Consider the following 20,572-nt stretch of genomic DNA (forward strand, 5'->3'; position numbering starts at 1 on the left):
AGTGATTAAGATTGGTGCCTGAGAAATGAAATCAGCTGAGCATAAACTAGTTCTATAGTTTTTTTAAAAGCATTTATTTATTTATTTTTAGACAGAGGAGACAGGTAGGAGAAAGAGAGGGAGAGAAACATCAACGTGCAGTTGCCTCTCTCATATCCCCTACTGGGGACCTGGCCCACAACCTAGGCATGTGCCCTGACTGGGAATCGATCCGGCAACCTTCTCGTTCACAAGCAGGCACTCAATCCATTAAGCCACACCAGCCAACACAAGCTCTATAGTTGTTGGACCTTGGCAGATGATGCATAAAACCTCAATGCCTTAGTTTCATCACCTGTAAAAGGTAGATGGTAGTATCTTTCTTACAGTACAGTTGTAAGGATTAAATGCATTAATGTATATGAAGTGCTTAGAAGACAGCCTATTATCATAAGTCATACTTTAGAGAATAGTTGCAAAAGTTCAGTGAATATATTTTTAAAATGAAAACTTACAATATTGAATAATATAACATGATAAAAGTGTAGAATTCAATGTAGTAGTAGGAATACACATATGCCTGAAAAAAATGTGAGAGAAATACAACAAATCTATTTCTGGCTCAAATAACATGTTTTCCTGATGAAAAATTCAATTGAAAGCACTGATAAAGCAACAATAAATCTGTTTATTAATTTTCACAATTGTTTTACAGAACCTTTTATGTGCCTGTGTGAGTTTGTGGCAGTAAAGCAAATTACATATACATCATGAACATCTTGACATAAGAATTAATTCTGACAAAATATGATTTCCAGTAATGGGAGAGCCAGCGTGATGCATCGATGCCTAGTTTATTACGGCAGGAAAAAGAAATCTACTGAATCTGCCTGGTGCTAAAAATGTAACAATAAAACCTAGGCAGTCTTTCTTAATTAAATATCGGCAATAATTGCTTGATATAGTTTTACAAATATTGCTTTGCAATCCATTTTAGTTTAGTAAGACACTTATTATTTACCTTAAATTGCTGAATCAATAAATTATGAAATGTCAAAATGCATCAACGATCAGGGCCTCGGTACAAGATAAATTTCCCTCACTTTTCCTGAATGTGAACATATGGGCTACAGTGGTGCTACACTTTAAAATGTATTAATTACACTTGAAACTTACATAGTGTCATTAACCAATGTCACACCAATACATTTAATTTTAAAAAATAAAAGATTACAAGAAAAAGATCCATGCCTCAATGTGCATTCCTCCTATTTAATCTTAGATACATAACTACTTTAAAATCTCTTATGCACTTCCTAATATACAATTAGTTTGAAAATCTTTGTTGCGTATATTTACAGATCCATCAGTAACCAGTTAGTATCAGACAAGCTACAACTAAAAAAATAATACTAAGTTTGACAAAATAGAGTAATAGACTATTTGAATTAAAAAAATGAGTAGTGTAATTTTCTGATGGTGGTAATAACGCAACATACCTGAGGTCTGTCCTGTTAATAAACTTTTAAGTGCACAATACAGTATTAACTATAGGCTCTAAGTTATATGGCAGATGTCTAGAACTTGTTGGTCTTGTATGATTGAAACTTTACTCATTAAACAGCAGCGCCTTATTTTTGCCTTCCCCCTGCTCCTGTAAGTCACTACTCTAATCTCTGTTTTTGTATTTGACTATTTTAAATGTCTCATATTAAGTGGAATCATGCACTATTTGTCTGTTACTGGCCTTGTTTTCATTTAGCATAATATCCTTCAGGATCATTCATAGTATTTCATATGATAGAATTCCTCTCTTTTTTCAAGTCTGAATGATATTCCATTTATGTACAGACCACATTTTCTTCATCCATTCATCCATTCATGGACATTTAAGTGGTTTTGCATCCTGCTTATTGTGAATAATTCTGCAATAAACATGGATTGTGAATATCCCTTTGAAATTCTGATTTCAATTATTTTAAATGTACACCCAGAAGTGGGATTGCTCAATCATACAATAGCACTATTTTTAATTTTTGAGGAAACTCAATATTGCTTTCTATAGCAGCTGCGACATTTGATATCCTCATCAGCAGGTGTTCAACTCTCCAGGTGCTTGCCTGCCCTTGTTTATCTATTTACTTATCTGTCTATCTATCTACCTACCTGCCTACCTACCTACCTCTTTTTACAAAAGCTGTTCTAACCAATGTAAAGTGTTACCACATTTTGGTCTTGATTTATATTTTTCCCAATGATTTGTGATATTGAGCATCTTTCCATATAACTGTTGGCCCTTTGTATGTATTCTTTGGATAAATTTATACTTAAGCCTTTTCCTCATGTTTTAACTGGATTGTTTGTGGAGTTTTTATTTTTTATGTTTTTGGTTTTTGCTATTAAGTAGTGGGAGTTCCTTTAATATTTTGGATATTAACTTGTTATCAGATGTAAGGTCTGCAAATAATTGTTCCTATTCTGTAAGTTGCCTCTTCCTGCTGTGGACAGTTTTCTTTGCTAAGCAGAAGCTTTTCAGCTCGATAGAGCCCATGTGTCTACTTTTGCTTTTGTTGCTTGTGCTTGTGGTGTCATATCTGAGAAATAATTGCCTACATCAATGTCATGAAGGTTTCCTCTATGTTTTCTCTGAACATTTGTACAGTTTCAGATTTTACATTTAAATCTTGAATTCATTTTGAACTGATTTTTTTCCAGCATATAGAACAAAATAAGAGCCCAATATCATATTTTGTGATAGATACCCATTTGTTCTGACAGAACTTGTTGAAGAGATTATCCTTTCCATGTTATGTGTTCTTTCTCCCCTGTCAAAGATTAGTTGAGCCTAATGGAATTATCTGGGATCTCTCTTCTGCTCCAATGGTCTGTACATTTAGTCCTAGGATACAATGATGTTTCAACATACACAAATCAATGAATGTGATATACTACATTAGTAGAATACAAGATAAAATTTGCATAAACATATAAACAGAATGCAAAAAAATTTGATAATACTCAACACCATTTAATGATAGAAACTTCTACATATAGAAGGAAGTTACCTGAATGGGATAAAGACCACAGTCTTTGTTCGCTGTGAAAAGTCTACAACTAAGCCCTGGCTGGCGTAGCTCAGTGGATTGAGCGCAGGCTGTGAACCAAAGTGTCACAGGTTCGATTCTCAGTCAGAGTACATACCTGGGTTGCAGGCCATGACTCCAGCAACCGCACATTGATGTTTCTCTCTCTCTCTTTATCTCCCTCCCTTCCCTCTCTAAAAATAAATAAATAAAATTTAAAAAAAAGTGTACAGCTAACAAAATACTCAATAATGAGAAACTGAAAGCTTCTTCTATAAGATCAAGAAGAAGGGAAGGATGTCTTCCCCATTTCTGTTCAATATAATAATGAAAATCCTAGCCAGAGAAAATATGCAAGGAAAAAAAAAAAGGAATCTAGAGTTGAAAGGAAGAAGTAAAAATATTTCTGCTCATATATGACATAACAGTACATGCAGAAAACCTCAATGATACCCCCCAAACTGTTAGAATTAATAAATGAATTAAGTAAAATTATAGAATACAAAATCAACATATAAAAAGAAGTTTTATTTTTATTGTTAATAACAAACTATCCAAAAAAGAAATGAAAAAAATCCATTAACAATAGCACCAAAAATAATAAAATTCTCAGTAATAAGTTTAACAAAGAAGTTAAAAGACTTGTACATTGAAAACTGTAAATATTGTTGAAATTTTAAAAGATAAAAATATATTTTAAAAAATCTTCTAAGATTCAAAGACAATGTTGTTAAAATGTTCTTATTATCCAAAGCAATATACAGATTCAATATAATCCTTATAAAAATCCCAATGGCATTTTTGAGAGAAATAGAAAACAACAATCCTAAATTTCACGCAAAACCACACACAAAACTCATAATAGCTAAAAGTCTTGAGAAAGAAGAACCAAGCTGGAGGCATCACACTTATCAATTTCAAAAAAATCTTTAAAAAGTACACACTTAAATCAAGTAGTATGTTTTTAAGAGCTCAATTACAGATTACAACAGATAAAAGGGAGTTTGTACCAAATACGGTCAAACAAAATGGAATAGCTCAGTCACTTTAGAAATAGCTCCGTTTTTCCCTAAAGGTGGCACAGAGTAGCAGCTGCAAACACGGGTTTGGTTGTGAACTGCCTGAGTTTTCTCCAGCTCCACAGTTCCTAAGTGTACTTTACCTTCTATAAAAATTGAGCTAATTATGGAAGGTAGGATGGTTTCAAGTATTATATAAAATGATGCATATGAAACATTTTTTGCAGTATTTGACACATTGCAGTAATTTCATATACATTAATTAAAGTACTCCAACATTTTTATTTTAGGAAAGAAAAGGAAGTTGCAGATTAGAATAAACTTAAGTCATTTGAATATTGTATTTTCTCTTGAATACTATATTTTTAAGGACAGAGTTTCTTTTGCTTTTGCTTCTTTTTTTATTCTTGTAATTTCAGTGTATAGGGTAGTGTTAGCTGCCATGATGGTCAACTAATTGCTGCATTATACATTAAAAAACAACAACAACAACAAAAAAAAACAACTAAGAGATGGAAGCCTTGAGATGCTGAAGAGTTATTTTTCAGATGAGAAATTCTAAGACATGGGGTTCATTAGGACCCTGTTTTTTAATACTTGGAATTCATGGGGATTGACTGCCTAAAGATAAGAAAATATGGAGGGGCGGGGCAGATGGCACAAAGCAATATGTGCAGAGCAACCCAGTGGAAGGATGATCTTTGTTAGAAGGCAAGTCCTAGCTTAGTGTCCTACAGTCACAAATTAAGAGGAAACCCACTCTTGAGCCTGACTGCAGTGGAAGAAAATAGTCAGAATCTATAGAAAAGACCATAAGGGAGACCGCAGCAGCAGGAAGTACGACTCCACTTTAATCATAGCTACTCAGTTAGGTACAATTTAGGAAGTGGAGCAAACTGTTATCTAAAACTTCAAAGGCATGGAAATTTCTGCTCCGTGTGGCCCCAGGTTCAGTGTGGTAGAATAATAAGAGGAAACTTGAAACTGAATCTTTGTCTGTGCATTTCTTATGGGCAATGGATTTCCAGGTGGATTTCGGGCCAGTTGTTAAAGCTTTGCAAGCAAGAACATCAAACCCCTTCCTGAAATTTGTCCTCCACAGCTTTTTTTATTAACACCACTAACCTATAATTTATAATTGGACCAAGCAAAATTGCCTTCCACCAAGTTTTCAATCTTCCCTCTAAATCAGATATGAATGGAATTCATCACTTTATTATTCTGAATACTCTGTTTTCCTAGAGCATCATCTCCTGCTGTCTGCTCATTTGCATTTGGTCTCTTTTCTGTCTCCTTAGCTGGGTCATAAAATAAACTCATGGGTAACCCCATCTAGCTATAACTCACTCTCTCTTAGACTTGTAATCATTTTTTATCTCTTAATTTGCACTATATTTTATGGCTGGCTTACAACTTAAAAGCATTTTAAAAATACTCTATATGAAAAGCACATATAATAACATATTTATCAAAATATTGAAAAGCAATAGTCATTGTGTCATGGGAGAAAGTTCATAATAAATAATGGAATAGTAAACTAATTAAGATATATAGATTCCATTTGGAAATAATGGCACAGTTAATTCTATTTTTGTCATCAATAATGCATTTAAAAGATATATACATATATATACATGTATACATACTTACTTATGTCATGGCTTTAAGTAATAGGAATGCCTCCCAGTTATTGGCATATATTGTGCAACTTAAATAGATTAAAGTTGCTATATCAAATAGTATGTATTAAAATTGAAGTTATTTGACATAATGGTATTCATCTTCTTTTCTGCATTTTACTCTGAAAAGTTCAAAGTAGTTAATAAACACATCATTTTCTTATAAAATAATAATATATATATTTTTGATGAGTTTAAAACTCATCTCCAACTTTTAAAGTTTTTATGAGTAAAAAATATACATTACCATAAAAATCATAATTCCTTTAACTCCAAATCTTTGGTTAAATTCTCAAGGTAAAAACATATGAAATGACAATTTGATACAAATCATTTTGAAGTGAAACTAAGTTAATAAATTCATCACTGTTTAATTTTATCCACTATCAATCTTATTAGGCTCTTTGTATAAAATTAAAATTAATTTTTATATAATAGAGTCTAAAGTTTTTTATTTAGAGATAAAGAAACTGAGATTAGGTTATTTTGCTTAACCATTACTATTAGTTCATCAACTGGGATATTTTGGATTAGAAGGCATATGAAACCTAGTAAAGTTTGAATTTCTCTGCCCTGATGAATTGGGTTACAATGAATCTAGCAAAATAAGTAGAATTCCAAGTCTTTTATTCTTTAACAATTACTAAAACTAAAACTCAGCCTAAGTCACATGCAGCATTTAACCACAGCAACATACAGGGAACAAAACCTTAATATTAAGGTACAGCACCGAAGCACAGCTAGCACACGGTTCTCTATTGGCTACAATAATAACTTCAACAAGAATGGCTGCAATTATTGCTAAGTCTTAGCTGAACATGTTTCCTATCATTATGCATGTGGATTTGTGAGAACATTTTCATTTCTATGTCATGTGGCAACATTGTGTCTCAGAATTTGTCAAATAATCAATAATCAATAATCAACGCTGCTTTGTTCCAGGGAACTGGTATAACAAGATCTAAGCTTATTATAATGAGTTTTCTATAAATATAATCTCAACATAATCCCTGATTTCACAGAAATTTATTCTCTTCCTTGAAACTATGAGCATAATTGTACATTTTTCTGTAGACTTAGAAGAGTTGGATGTGTCAGGAGTAACATCATCTTAGTAATTGATTTATTGTATTTTTTTTGCCACTCACATTCAGAGTTCTGAAGGCACTTTTGACGTGAAACTGTGCCTTTGATTTCTGAGGCAGACAGCAAAGCCTCATCACTGTCAGAACTGTTCACGGGATGGGACAGGCGTTGAGCCTTTTGCTTGAGTCAAACTGTATCATAAAGGCTTCCTGGTAAACTTTTAACTTAGTCAATCAAAACATGTTTTCTAAGCCAAACTCATTATTTTTAAAAATTTAATTCATCAAGAGATATGTGTTTAGTATTATTGCATATCAAGCTCCATAGTAGGTGTTGTACTAGAATTCCAAAAGGAACTGTGAGCAGTTTTCACTCTGTGTACTGTGTTTGCTGCCTGGTGGAATCATGGGCGATATGCGACAAGATGCTCTGTGAACATACGGAAATGATTTTCTGGAAGAGGAGTTACTGAGGCCAGTCTTTAATTTGGGCTGAAGTTCACCTGGGTGAAGGAGAACATTTCTGATATCCATAACAGAATCTACACAGAGCAGGATATGAATTGACACTATGTCTTATGGAAGTAATATTCTATTGAGACAGAATAAAGCAGAAGACAAAAAGCGTGGCAAGAAATGAACCTGGAAACGTAGGTAGGGGCCTATTCACAAAAAGCACTATAGGTAATGCTGAGGACAAAATCAAATTTGCATTTTTGAAAGACAAGTGTGACTTTACATATACATGGAGGATGATAGTTTGTGACAGGTAACAGGGAGATTATTAAATATTATAACATTATAACCCAGGTGAGAAACAGTAAAGTTTTAGAGAAAAAGTAGTGGCAGGTTAAAGAGAATAAGCGTAGTGTATTGAAGTTTAGTCAATAAAGGACACTGGACTAGATGTAAAACAGTAAGTGATTTTTCCAAAAAGAGTTTAGAATGTCACCAAGAATTTGAGTGTGACTTGGCCTAGTTAATTGGTAGTTTTGTGATTTAAACAATTGCATAATATAGCTGATGGCCCAGTCACTTCCACCTAGGGAAAATATGAGCGACATTGTAGAGTTAGGCATACAGAGGGGGAGACAAAAGTTGAAGTTCATGGAACTTGAAAGAGCAGGGAGAGGGAAAGCGGTGTGTAAAGAAGACCGAGAAATAAGGATCACAAAGGAAAGGGGAGAATAAAGGATGCTGAGGGAACCAGCCATAGTTGGTGGTAACTTGAGGAAAATTATTTGTTTCAACCAATTAATTGTCCTCCAAGAAGACAGATAAACAGGAAAAGTGAAACTGAATCAGTATTAGAAAGCTGAAGGAATATAGTTGCTGGCCTAAAATGTGCTAATAGGAAGGAATATGATCAGAGGAGAGCAAGATTTTAATAAAGGGAAGAGGACAATGGAACTAATCTGTGAACACGTAACAGTGAGTGAGTTCGTCTGTAGTTCTTCCAAGATTAGTCTGGGCTTTGGGAAGAGACTGAAGAGCAAGCAGGCAATAGTGGAAGAAACCAGAAGCAGGTGATTTACATAGTTTATACTTTGCCATCCTTTCATGGAATTTAGATATGTGTCCAGTTCCTAGATGGGATGCTCAGGGCTGTTCACCAAAAATTCATTGTTGGAGCTCTAATTTTTGTTGGATAATGGATAAAACAGATTTCTCCAGCGAGGAGGTTTGGAGAAGCTGAGGAATTAAATTGAAAAACAAACAAACAAAACCAGAAATCAATGGATATTAGACTGTGAACTTCAAATTCTTGAAGAGGTTCAGACTGGATGCAGCAATTCACAGCACAACACAGAATAAGTTGGCCAGATAGTGAAATGTTCAAAATCCTGTAACCAAAAGATTAATGTACAATAGTGAGAAAGTTATTTTGGAGTTAAGATTAGATATTGTTTCAATTTGTAAAACACATTACTGCAAGTAGAAGGAAAATAATGAAATCTTACCCCTTGTTATAAAGATGAAGAATTTTAACAACCATTTTACACAGGCTCCGTATGTGCCAGTTGTTATGCTAAGCAATTTTTATGCATTAACTCACAAATGAGTTCCATGAGATCCCAGCTATTTATACTCCCATTTTGGATTAGAGAAAAACAGAAGTTTAGAGTGTTTAAGTGGATTGCCAACCTTTTGTTAATTTGGAAGTAACAGAAAACATCAGTCCAAATCAAAGTATAAAATTTTACACAAAAAGGGCCGTATGGTCTAAAATAATTGAAATGCTTGGAGGTGAAGCTTCATCCAGGTTGGATCAAGAGTCCCATTTCCCCCGAGAACTTCCCAAGTCTGTGACTTCTCTTCCCTGGTCTCTGTCTTCACTTGTCTCCCAAGATGTTTAAGTGGCTATTGAAGTTCCAGACATTTGCATGCCAGAGTCCAGAGAAAAACAGAAAGAGGACATTCCCTAAAAGGTCTCAGAAAAATCTCCTCAGGTTTTATTGACTAGAAATGGGTTATATTTATACCCACTAATCAGTTATTATTAGTCAGAAAACAAGATTTGTGTTTGTTAACTGAGACTTGAGCTTAACACTTTGAAAGGAGTTAAGCTTCTTCCAACATACAAGGAAGTGTGGGGGAGATAGTGATATATGAATATGTGTATAAACACTTTTTAATATTAGATGAGATTAATTTTGAGGAATTACTACACTATCCACTTAAATTGCATTATTATCTTTACAAAATTAAAATAAGTTACGAAAGATTATATGAGGTCTGTCTGGAAAAATCGCAGCCATTGTTAAGGCAGCCAAGGAGAGTGGACTGGGATGCACACACATGAACAATGACAACTTCACTGTACGAGTCAGTGGGGGTGGTAGACACCATTGAGTGGGCATGTGTACTGTGTGTGGCTGTCGCATTCAAAATGACTGAGCAAGCAGAGCAATAATCTGCATCAAATTTTGCATTAAGCTTGAACATTTCTCTGGGGAAACTATTCAGGTGATTCAGAAGACTGCAGCTATGGGCAACTGGTGGCTGGCAGCTTTGTCATGACAACTTGTTTGTCCACCCATGCATGGTGCCTCATGAAGAGTTTTTTGGCAAAACATCAAATTTTGACCCAGATGTCTGTTTCCCTATAGCCCAGATGTGGTGCCTTGCAACTTCTGGCTTTTCCCAAAGCTAAAATCGCCTTTGAAAGGGAAGAGATTTCAGACCATCTGTGAGATTCAAGAAAATATGATGAGGAAGCTGATAGTGACTGGGAGAACTGTGTGAGGTCCCAAGGTGCCTACTTTGAAGGGACAGAGGTACCTTTGCCCTGTGTACTATATTTCTTGTATCTTGTATCTTCTTCAATATAAATGCCTCTATTTTTCATAGTATGCGGATAGATACTTTCTGGACAGACATCATATATATAATTAGAGAGCTGTTTCTATGGGTCAATACTTCTGACTTGTGGCTCACACACACACACATATACACACATATGCAATTTGTATTTTTCCTTTCATTAAAACCAGATAAATGCATACATAGTGGATGAGAAGATAGATAGATGACAGACAAATAGATAGATGATAGATAAATGATAGATAGGTGCATGATAAATGGATAGATGAATTGATAGATGAATGGATGGATGGCTGAATGGGTAGATAGGTAAAAATATTTTTCTTGCCCTTACCATGGCAGAATCATCCAATCAAATCAAACAAAAAAAGTAAGTTTAGGTGTGTAGGATGTGTGTTAAATAAACTAACTGTTCATTTTAACCAGACCCTAACATCTTGGCTAAAGGTATTTGAATCAAGAGTGATTTATTTATCCTTCAAAATACAATGCTGCATGGAAGAAAAAAAGGCAGAGTTAACTGAGTTATAGCTTAACGCCACTGAGTGAATGAATTCCAAACCTATAAATTTCATCATGAATTCTGTGGAATTTCCTGTGAAAATAATTTTCAAATGACACTAGGCGCAAAGGAGGCAACTTGTCCCATCACTGGAAATTGCGATTCAGTGAGTGTCACTGAGAGCAGACATTAGCATTTGTTCTGGTGTTCTTGGTACAGAATTTTTGGCACACAAAGGAGAGATAAAAGGCTCATAAAAATGGATTCACTTATCCATCAAAGTACAGTTGACTCACACGGTATAAATATGTATAGCCTAAAATTTTTAGGACATATCTAGGAGGAAATTGTATAACCTTAGAGTGCTTTTGCGTCCTTGGGCTGAATAACAAATCATGAGTTGATGTCACAGTGTTAAGGTGCCAGGGGATACTGCAAGGGCAGGCTGTGCAGTGTAGGTGTTTGGGGCAGAGAGGAACCAAACTTCTTGCTCCGATCCCTAGCAGTATCATTCAAGGGGGCATGACTTCTACTCTGGGAGGTGTTGGTGACATAGGTCTTTTCTAATCTTTAAAAGTTCTGACTATTTCAGACAAATTTCACCGGTATGCAAATTCTTCTTTCTTGAGCTTCTAACAAAGAGGTCCAATCATCAAAGTCTACTGGTTTGCATTTTAATATATTTTAAATATTTATTCTAAAATCGCAATATCCTAACATGGGAAGTAAAGTTCAGATTAGTATAAGAACACTAAGGTGTGGGTCTTGTGGACAGGAATCATGCGGGTGTTACATCGGGGACTTGTTGCCCTCTGCGTGGTGCAGAAGAGAAAGTGAGTTTGGATACATCAATGTTACTTACACGCACCTAAACAGAACACACTCTGTGGGAAACGCATAATGTCATTGTAAATATTAACTCATTTAGTACTGCTGAAAAGGTATACTATTTTTTTTACTTTTTTTTTTTTGTTTTGTTTGCACATGGGTAATCCAAAATTAATTAGCTTGGAATCGATCTAGGATTCAGACCTAGGCCCTAAGTCTCCAGAGACAGAAATGGCCCCTCAGAGTAGCAAGCAATGCAAGCTCTTCTGTGAAAGAAAATTTCTAGGGAAATTTTGGGACTGCACTTCTCAGGCCTGGGTACTCATCAGACCTATCTGCTAAGATTTTAAAAAATTCTGATACTTGGCATACCCCCAAAAATTAAAATAGACTTTCTGATGGGGGCTCAGGAATCACTATTTTTAGTCTTTGTAAATGCCTTATATGCAGCCCTTGAAGAAGCTAAAGAAGGCGGAGGTGTCATTTACAACTCTCAGGGGGCAAATATAGGAAGAGAATCCATAGAAAGAAGAGGTGAGTTTTCATGGCAGAGCAGTGAGAAAGAGGATTAAAGGACATGGTTACTTTAAGGGCTAAACTCACCTGCTGTGTATCTATGCTTAATTTAACTTTGTAATTAAACTCCGCATTAGCAGACCCGCCTTTCCAGTCTTACAGTATCCAGGTCCTTTGTGAAGACTCAGGTGTACACATGCATGCACACACACAGAAACGAAAATGTTTCTGCTTGACATTTCTCTGCTGCCTAGTGCCTTTTTTAAATGTAATAACACGCACATTTATTTTCCAATCCTGTTTGAGAGTGAATTCCTATGTACTTATCATTTTATACCTAACTCTAAGTGTATTACTTCTTGTTTATAATGCAACAGACATAAAGCAAGAGCAAAAAGAAAATGGTATGCCATGTGAGGTATCCTTCTCTTTTCCTGTTTATGCATCAGTGTGAAGGGTTGGCACTGTTCAGCAAAGTAATTTATATTAAATCCCTTTGGGTTTGCATTCCATACTGTGGCTAAGTCTTACTTGTGGGATTTTTTTAATGTAATGTCACTCATTTTTGGTTCTGTTTTCTTAAATGAGAACATTGATAAATTTGAAATTCAAGACAAATTCAACTCCCAATTTAGTGTTAAAAATATGATAAAGGCCATAACTGCCAGGTCACACATTTAGAGTATTGTGTGTATAGTACTTGTGTCCTTTTGTGTATGTCTATGAGTATTATAAGTATCCAACTGATAAACATTTATTAGGGAATTACCTCATTGTAGATACCACATATACAAAAATGAACACGGAAGGGCTGTTGATGTAAAAGATTTAATTGTTCATGAGAACACACAAAATACTGACTTTCTCTCTTTAAGTATATTTTGTTGATTATGCTATTACAGTTGTCCCATTTTTCCCTCTCCTTTATCCCCCTCAACCCTGCCCCTCCTCCTTGCAGTATTACCCCCTTAATTCATATCCATGGGTTGTGCATTCAAGTTCTCTGGCTTCTCCATTTCCTATACTACCCTTAACCTCCCCCTGTCTACTTTGTGCCTACCAATTATGCTTCTTATTCCCTGTACCTTCCCCCCTTCTCCCCCTCCCCCTCCCCACTGATAACCCTCCATGCGATCTCCATTTCTGTGATTCTGTTCTTGTTGTAGTCGTTTGCTTAGTTTTTGTTTTTGATATTTAGGTTTCATAGTTGATAGTTGTAAGTTTATTGTCATTTTACTGTTCATATTTTTGTGTATCTTTATGTTTCAAAAACATAACTATCACACAAAATGCTAGCTGTAGTTAGGGATGTGTGGCTGCATTATAAAAGCAAACTGGCTTTGCCTATCTGAGCTCCAGAATACACATGCTCATTGTATAGAGTTTAGAAAGGAGAGATAATAAAAACAACTTAATCTCAGTAAACACAACTAAAAAATACTATTTTTAAGGTAGGTATGCAAATATACACACACACAGATACACTTATACACATGAAGGAAAACCATTTAAAGCGATCATTAAATGAATACAATGACTACAAATGAAGTTGACATAAGATGGTAAATAATATTTCCAATAGACAGATAGATATAAACTACACAACTAAAAGGGGTTAAAATATGAATACAGTTTACATGCATACACACACTAGATAAAAATAACATAAATATAGGTGTTAAAATTTATTAATAATATGAAAAAATACAGATAAGAACAATGAAGGCTGGTGAGAATGTGGGAAAACATACCAGACTGGTAGAAATGTAAATAATACAGCATTTTGGTAGTCAACTTGCCAACATATGTCAACATGTTGAATTCATGTGCTCTGGGACCGAGCTGCTCCAATGGCAGGGGTTTGCCAATTGCAAAATTGTTTGTAATAGGAAAATTGTCTGAACACATCATTCTCACAAGTCTTCAGACAAAGTATCTACTAAAAGGGGATTGGTTAAAATAATAACTTTGTGCTTATATTATTTTACTAATATTTGTTATTTTAATAAGGGTTATGTGCTGTTATAACATATCTGTCCAATATATTATTTAATGAGTAATGTTCAAGAATGTGTGACTACTTTTATCTCTTTTATATAAATAAAATTTGAAATATAGGTTAGTATGTCAAGAGAAAATAATTATGGTGAGATAAATCAATGTTGCAAGGAAAATTGTACTTGAACAATTAAAACAAACAAACAAATAAGCAAACAAAGTGTCAATCATGTAGAAATAAATAAATAAACAAAATAAAATGTTGCTAGCAGTGGCTTCTCCACCACCTCTTTTCTTTCTGGGTCTTAGCAAAGTAATTAAGTTCTTTTTTCCTGATTTCCCTGAGGTTTCCCTCAACTTTTCCAAAATGCCCTTGCTTCAGGACCCAAAGTTCCTTTAGCATGTGACAATGAATTTTCTCTGGAAACATAAATAATAAAGTGAAATAAAATGCATTAAATTAAAATAAAATAAACAAACAAAAAAAAACAAATGGCCTCCCCCTGCAAAAAAAAACCCCTCACTTCATGCAGATCTCCACATAAATAAGATTTTTCCAAAGTAATTTTCCTTATTACCATACAAAAGAGTCCCTCACCTATTTTCTTACACTGCCATATTTTATTTCTTAACACTCATCACAATGGAATATCATCTATATTTATATCTGTGTTCCTATCTCTATCTGTATCTCTATTTCTATATCTGTACTTACACTTACATCTATTTCTATGTATACATTTATTATTTTAAAATGCATCCCTCTTACCATTCTCCTTCACATAGAATATTATTCTTGAGGATTTGGGTCTCTCTATTTTGTTTCCCTAGCATGTAGAATAGATGACATGATATGACTTAAAAATGAATCAGTGTATCTTTGTTAAAAACATAACTGATTGAATGCCCATGGCTTTGTGAGAAGCCATAAGAAACTGTTAAACCACTCATTGTGTTTGTGTATGTGTATTTCCTGATCATATAGGATATATGTGTATAAAGTATCAAATTGAAATTGCTAGAGCAAACACTACGACTTTTATTTGTGTTTTCAACATTGTGTGAAATAATTCTACACAAATTGTGTAGAATAATATTGAATAATTTAATTCATGCAGGTGACTTTTCCCTCGTTAACAAGTTTTTTTATTCAGAATTTTATGGTGACATGAATGTTTTTGGACAAAGATTAAGATCTCATCATATTATGAATGAATGTATTATATAGAATTTATTTTCAAATACATTTTAACACACACCTCTAGTATAGATATATTAAAACACTCTAACTCACAGTAATTTAGTTGTATTAGTGACACCCTTTTTTAGTTTGCAGTTTATATCATATGGGCTTCTCCTAATGCCTGGTCTTTCTTTGGCGTGACCATAAAACTCTAAATAGCCAATTTCTTTGTTAGTTGCTTGGTCATGTGTGTGTGTACACATACATATTCACATATATATTATATATATGAAGTTTAAACAATCATTTAAAAGCAAATATATATAATAGATATGTCCATGGTAGGACATAACATACACGGTGGGGTGAGGCGTAGGTTTACTGTTGTGAGCACTTTGTTCTTGACCCAGAATAGTAGCCTTCAATAGGGCATTAAGAAGACATACTCACTGCAGAAAACTGTACTCGCACAGTGATAAAAAAAGGGAGGGGACAAATTATATCATGATAAGTTTACATGGTGACAGATCATTGCTATAATATTGCAGCGATCACACTGTGAGGTATAAAAACGTTAAGTAACTGCACTGTATACTAAAATAACCAATATAAGATTGTATAACAGATTTCTTAATAAAAAGTCAAAAAAGTTATTAAAGAAAGACTTGACTATGACTAGGGATATTTTTAAGTGCAATTGTAATTAGGTTAACATTAAGTTTATTTGTAGCAACTTTTTCATAAACAAGAGAATTAATTTTCCATATAAATGAGCATCAGGTGTGGAATTACTTTAATACAATATCTGATTATCCAGAAGTATCATTTAAGATGTCCCTATTCTGGGCAGCATAACTTTTTGAAGTCTTATTTTTATAATTCCTATTTGAAACTATTTCATTTCTTTGTGTTTCACTGTTATCTGTTTTATGATAGTTCCATGCTAAATATATTTAAAAATAAAAGCCAAATTCAGGAAAAAAGATACATGTAAGACAAAAATACACACAAATAAATCTCCCTTCAACTTCTCTTGGTGCATAAGTAGCATGATCAAGTATCAGAAAACATGAGAATGCTACACATAGTTAGGATTGTCTTTAATGTTTTCCTACGTCAACAAGCCTTCGGTTAATCCAGTCTGGAGACATAGAGGTGCTCTTGCAGCTATAATTGCAATTATTTTTGGTTCTTTAATTTCTCAAATATTGTCCTAATTAAAGGCTTCCTTATGCTGGTATGCAACTGTTAATTTTTAAGTTGCAATTACAAATTACACCCTTGAAAGCTCAATAAGCCTTTAAAACCTTTTAGCTTTTCTATTGATATACTAATCATGAAATTAAAGCATCTGTAGTAAGCAGAAGAGCTAATGTAAGCAGTGTCATGGGTTCTTTGGTGTACAAATCAATAAAGTTATCGTGAAGACTTTGAATTCAATTATGTAGCTACTGGAAATGAGCACCGCTTTAAAATTAGATATTTAAAGTATGTACCATTTGCACTAACTATATCGGTGCCTAACATTTTGGTTATAACAGCTAAATTATTTTCAGAGAATCATATACCCACAGAATCACTAATTAATGACAAATTAAAAAAAATAGTGGTCCAGCAGATAAATCACATGACCTTGAGCTTTGTAAAGTAAAGATGCTAGAGTCACATTGTCTTATCTTCCAGGTGCATATGTGCTCCAGGTCAAGGCTACAGATGCAGACGACCCGACCTATGGAAACAGTGCCAGAGTCGTTTACAGCATTCTTCAGGGACAACCTTATTTCTCTATTGATCCCAAGACAGGTAAATGTTTTATTAGAGATAACGTAATCACCATGCCTTCAAATATTCAAACTTTAATTGAATCTTGGCACGGGTAGTTGCCTATTCTAGTGCCGCACAAAAGTTTCCGTGTGCTTCAATTAAACAAAGGAAGATAGGATCCTGCCTTGCTGCTGATGAACTGTTGCCTTTGGATTGAACTTTGTGTAAATATAAGTATTTTTACATATATCTGTCAAGTCCCAATTTGTTAGAATTTTCTGTATAATTTACTCTGAATTTTCAAAAGTCTGGGCATATATTTTTTTTATTCTTCTGGGTAAAACAGCCTTTTATTTCAGGTTTTCTTGGATGGGTTCAGTCATGTTCAGTTTGGGGCCTTATCAGCATGTGGTAAGATCATGGAGCTTCTACTGCTCTCTTTATCAAGGATTATGGGTGATGGATTCGGATTAATACAGTCTTAGGCTTCCAGTAAAGAAATGAGAAGGTTAACAAACTGGAAACAGCAAGATCGCTAATTCTTCCGGTCTATCTTTTAAAGCTAGTATCATTGTCAAGTCAAGCCATTTAAATTACAGTTTTCAAGATCAAACATATAAGAATCTATAGGAAGTCTAGAAAGGGAAGGAAGATACAAGGAAGGTTTTATATTCTCTTTTAAATGAAATGAGGTACTCCTGTTTTGAGAGAATCTGTTTAAACATGCTGGCAAGTTTTTAAGGAGATTCATTCATTCTGACCAGTGATTAAACTAGATGTTTCATGTTAGTTTAAACAGAAATTCCACAATGACAGTTATTTTATCAACTCTTATATAGTACATCATAATATATTGCATATTGAATTCAATACATGTAAATGTGCTAAACATTTCAAAATTTATACTTGCTCAAAGTCTGTGCTAAAATCTGGAATATCAGTTAGATATAGGTTAATCAATTAACCATCTATTAATATTGCTTAGGAACATAAAGTCCATTAAGTGTAAATTGAGAACCTACAAACTTTCTGTCATTGAACCCACCATTGTCCTCTCACTTCTTACCCTCCTCATCAAGTCCATACGGGACACAAGTCATCAAAAAGTTAAGGGAATAAGGCAGAGGGTCACTCTCTTTCATAACTCTTAGAAAGAACAGATTATAATAAGGACAGCACCAGGCCTTTAAGAAGGGAACATCAGTGCTGAAGAGAATCCAAAAAGTTTCAAGACAAAAAGGGTCTTTTTCAAATGTTTTCTGATAGTTCATATTTTATTGTGTTTTTCCCATTACTATTTACCCCCCTTATACCCTCTTCCACCCCCACCTACCTCCTTCCCCCACAATCACCACCCCCAACCTCCAACCATGAGCTGTCAGCCTGCTCTCCATCTAGGAGTCCATCTCTACCTTGAAGAAGCTCTTTTTTTTTGGAAATAGGGTCAGAGATAGAAAGCCAGAGTGTCATGTTAAGAGTGTGTGATGGGAGAAATTACACTTACTATATAAGTTTTTCCAAGAAGTATGACACTGAAGGTAAGAAGATGTTTGGCAATATTTGTGTTAAGGAAGTTCTGTGGTTGTTAACTGTGAAAAAGCCATATATATCTGTACAAAAAAGGGAAATATTGTTGAGGAAAGAGTTGAAGAAGTTGTTCACTGAAGTTTATGATTGAACAAAGTTCTGGAGAAATTAAAAAGGTTTGGACAATAGGATAACTATATAGACAAATAATGAAGATAAATTATCTGAAATATTATATATTATTTTATCAGGTGAAAGAAGGATTTTTTAAAAATCTTTTTTAAAAAGACTTTATTTATTTTTTGAGAGAGGGGAAGGGAAGGAGAAAGAAAGGGAGAGAAACATCGATGTGTGGTTACCACTTATGCTCCCCCATCTGGTGACCTGGCCTGGAACCCAGGAATGTGCCCTGACTGAGAATCAAACCAGTGACCCTGTGGCTCACAGGCCCATGCTCAATCCACTGAGTTACACCAGCCAGTGCTATTGCTTCTTATATAATTACCTATCTCTCCCAAACAGTCTATAATGAATAAACTAACAGGAATAGAAGTATGAGCAATACATGTCTCTTAGATCAGTTCAGCCTCTGAGAGCATATCTCAGAGACAGAGGAGATGGAAGAAGAGAGAGAGTGTCTGTAGAGATTGGTGAAGAGAGGGTTTCAATATTAGAATATGGTTATTGGCTTGCAGTGGTTAACTTTATAGAGTAGGTGAGTTTATGTATTCAGATTAAACGTGGGAATAGACAGATGAAGGACTTCATATGATGAAATAACTATAAATGGAGCCAATATCTAGTTTAAAAACAAAGTAAGATCATACAAAGATAAATTTAAGCAGAAATCATGGGTAAAGAATGTGATTATGATAGTCAAATTAATACTAGATAAGCAGCAATTATATGAGTCAAAACATTTGATCTCCCCTTGACTTGACTTGTTCATAATTAATGTTAGATAAATTATAATGCCTTTAGAAAGTATTTTATAGAGGAGTATTATATGTATAATATGACTTTTATAATTCCATATTTGTATTTATTACATAATGCTTATTATTTAGAAGTAAATGTGAAACAATTCTGGCATAAACTATGAAATAGATTTTTTTGCAACATTGATTTTCACTGGAGACAGAAGTCTTGGTACTAACGATACCTCAGACCACTAGAGAGGAAAAGAATGGATGATGAAATATTTCATTAATATAATGATAACTAGTTTTACATGTACAAAAACCATTAGGAAGACTTCTTGTCAAATTTATTACTCTGTGGTTAATAAAAGTAAATAAAAAATCAAGGATAATTACAATTTCTCAGAAATAGTCTTCATTTGTTCCAGACATATAGCTTCCTTTTATGATTCCTTTTGCTTTATTAAATAAAATGAATGAAAAACTAATGCCATCTAAAATTTTCCACCTTTGAATATAAAACTCAGTGAAAAAGAATGTTTAAAGGAAGAATCCCATCAAAACTTCTGGCGCTTAAATATTTATGAAGAAATACATATGACCGTTTATTTTTTACTTGAAACAAGAAAAGAAAAAAAGGATTTCTTTATTGATACTGATGTTTGACACACATTCCTAGCATCTCAGTTTAAGTGATTATAGTGAACTTATATAGGAACACTATAAACTGATACATTGTATAAAATAAGCCCAGAAACAATAGGTTTCTTTAAAATTGTCAAATGTGGCAATTTCTTGGCTTAACTGTGAAATGATTTACTGTGAGTTAAGTCAAACACATATATGCCTCAAATGATCATTAAATGATATTTTAAAAACCCACAAATATAGATAAATCTATAAAACATTAAATAACATTCAAACTTATCATTGTTTATGAAATATTATACGTTTATTGTATTAGCATGTTATATTATACAATGTTCATTTTATACTTTAAATCTAATTAGCAAAACATTCATAATTTATAAAACATCAAACAATAGACATTATAGTATTTTAACCAGTGCATGAAGTTAGTTTGCTAAATAGAGCCATAGAATTGATAATGGTATTATTTCATTGCAAGTAACAAACAGTACTGTGGATGATTTACCTCATGCCT

General features: G+C 33.9%; 1 protein-coding gene across 1 annotated transcript in view; it reads left to right on the plus strand.

The window, feature by feature from the left end:
* The window catches only part of CDH12 (cadherin 12), a 337,470-nt gene that overhangs the window by 233,076 nt on the left and 83,822 nt on the right, over nucleotides 1-20,572 (plus strand). Inside the window, exon 4 of the mRNA XM_028514401.2 lies at nucleotides 16,880-16,999. Within this exon, the coding sequence (XP_028370202.1) occupies nucleotides 16,880-16,999 (120 nt within the window). The remainder of the gene's footprint in view (nucleotides 1-16,879; nucleotides 17,000-20,572) is intronic.

The sequence above is a fragment of the Phyllostomus discolor genome, chromosome 3 (genome assembly GCF_004126475.2).
Source record: "Phyllostomus discolor isolate MPI-MPIP mPhyDis1 chromosome 3, mPhyDis1.pri.v3, whole genome shotgun sequence".
Lineage (NCBI taxonomy): Eukaryota > Metazoa > Chordata > Mammalia > Chiroptera > Phyllostomidae > Phyllostomus > Phyllostomus discolor.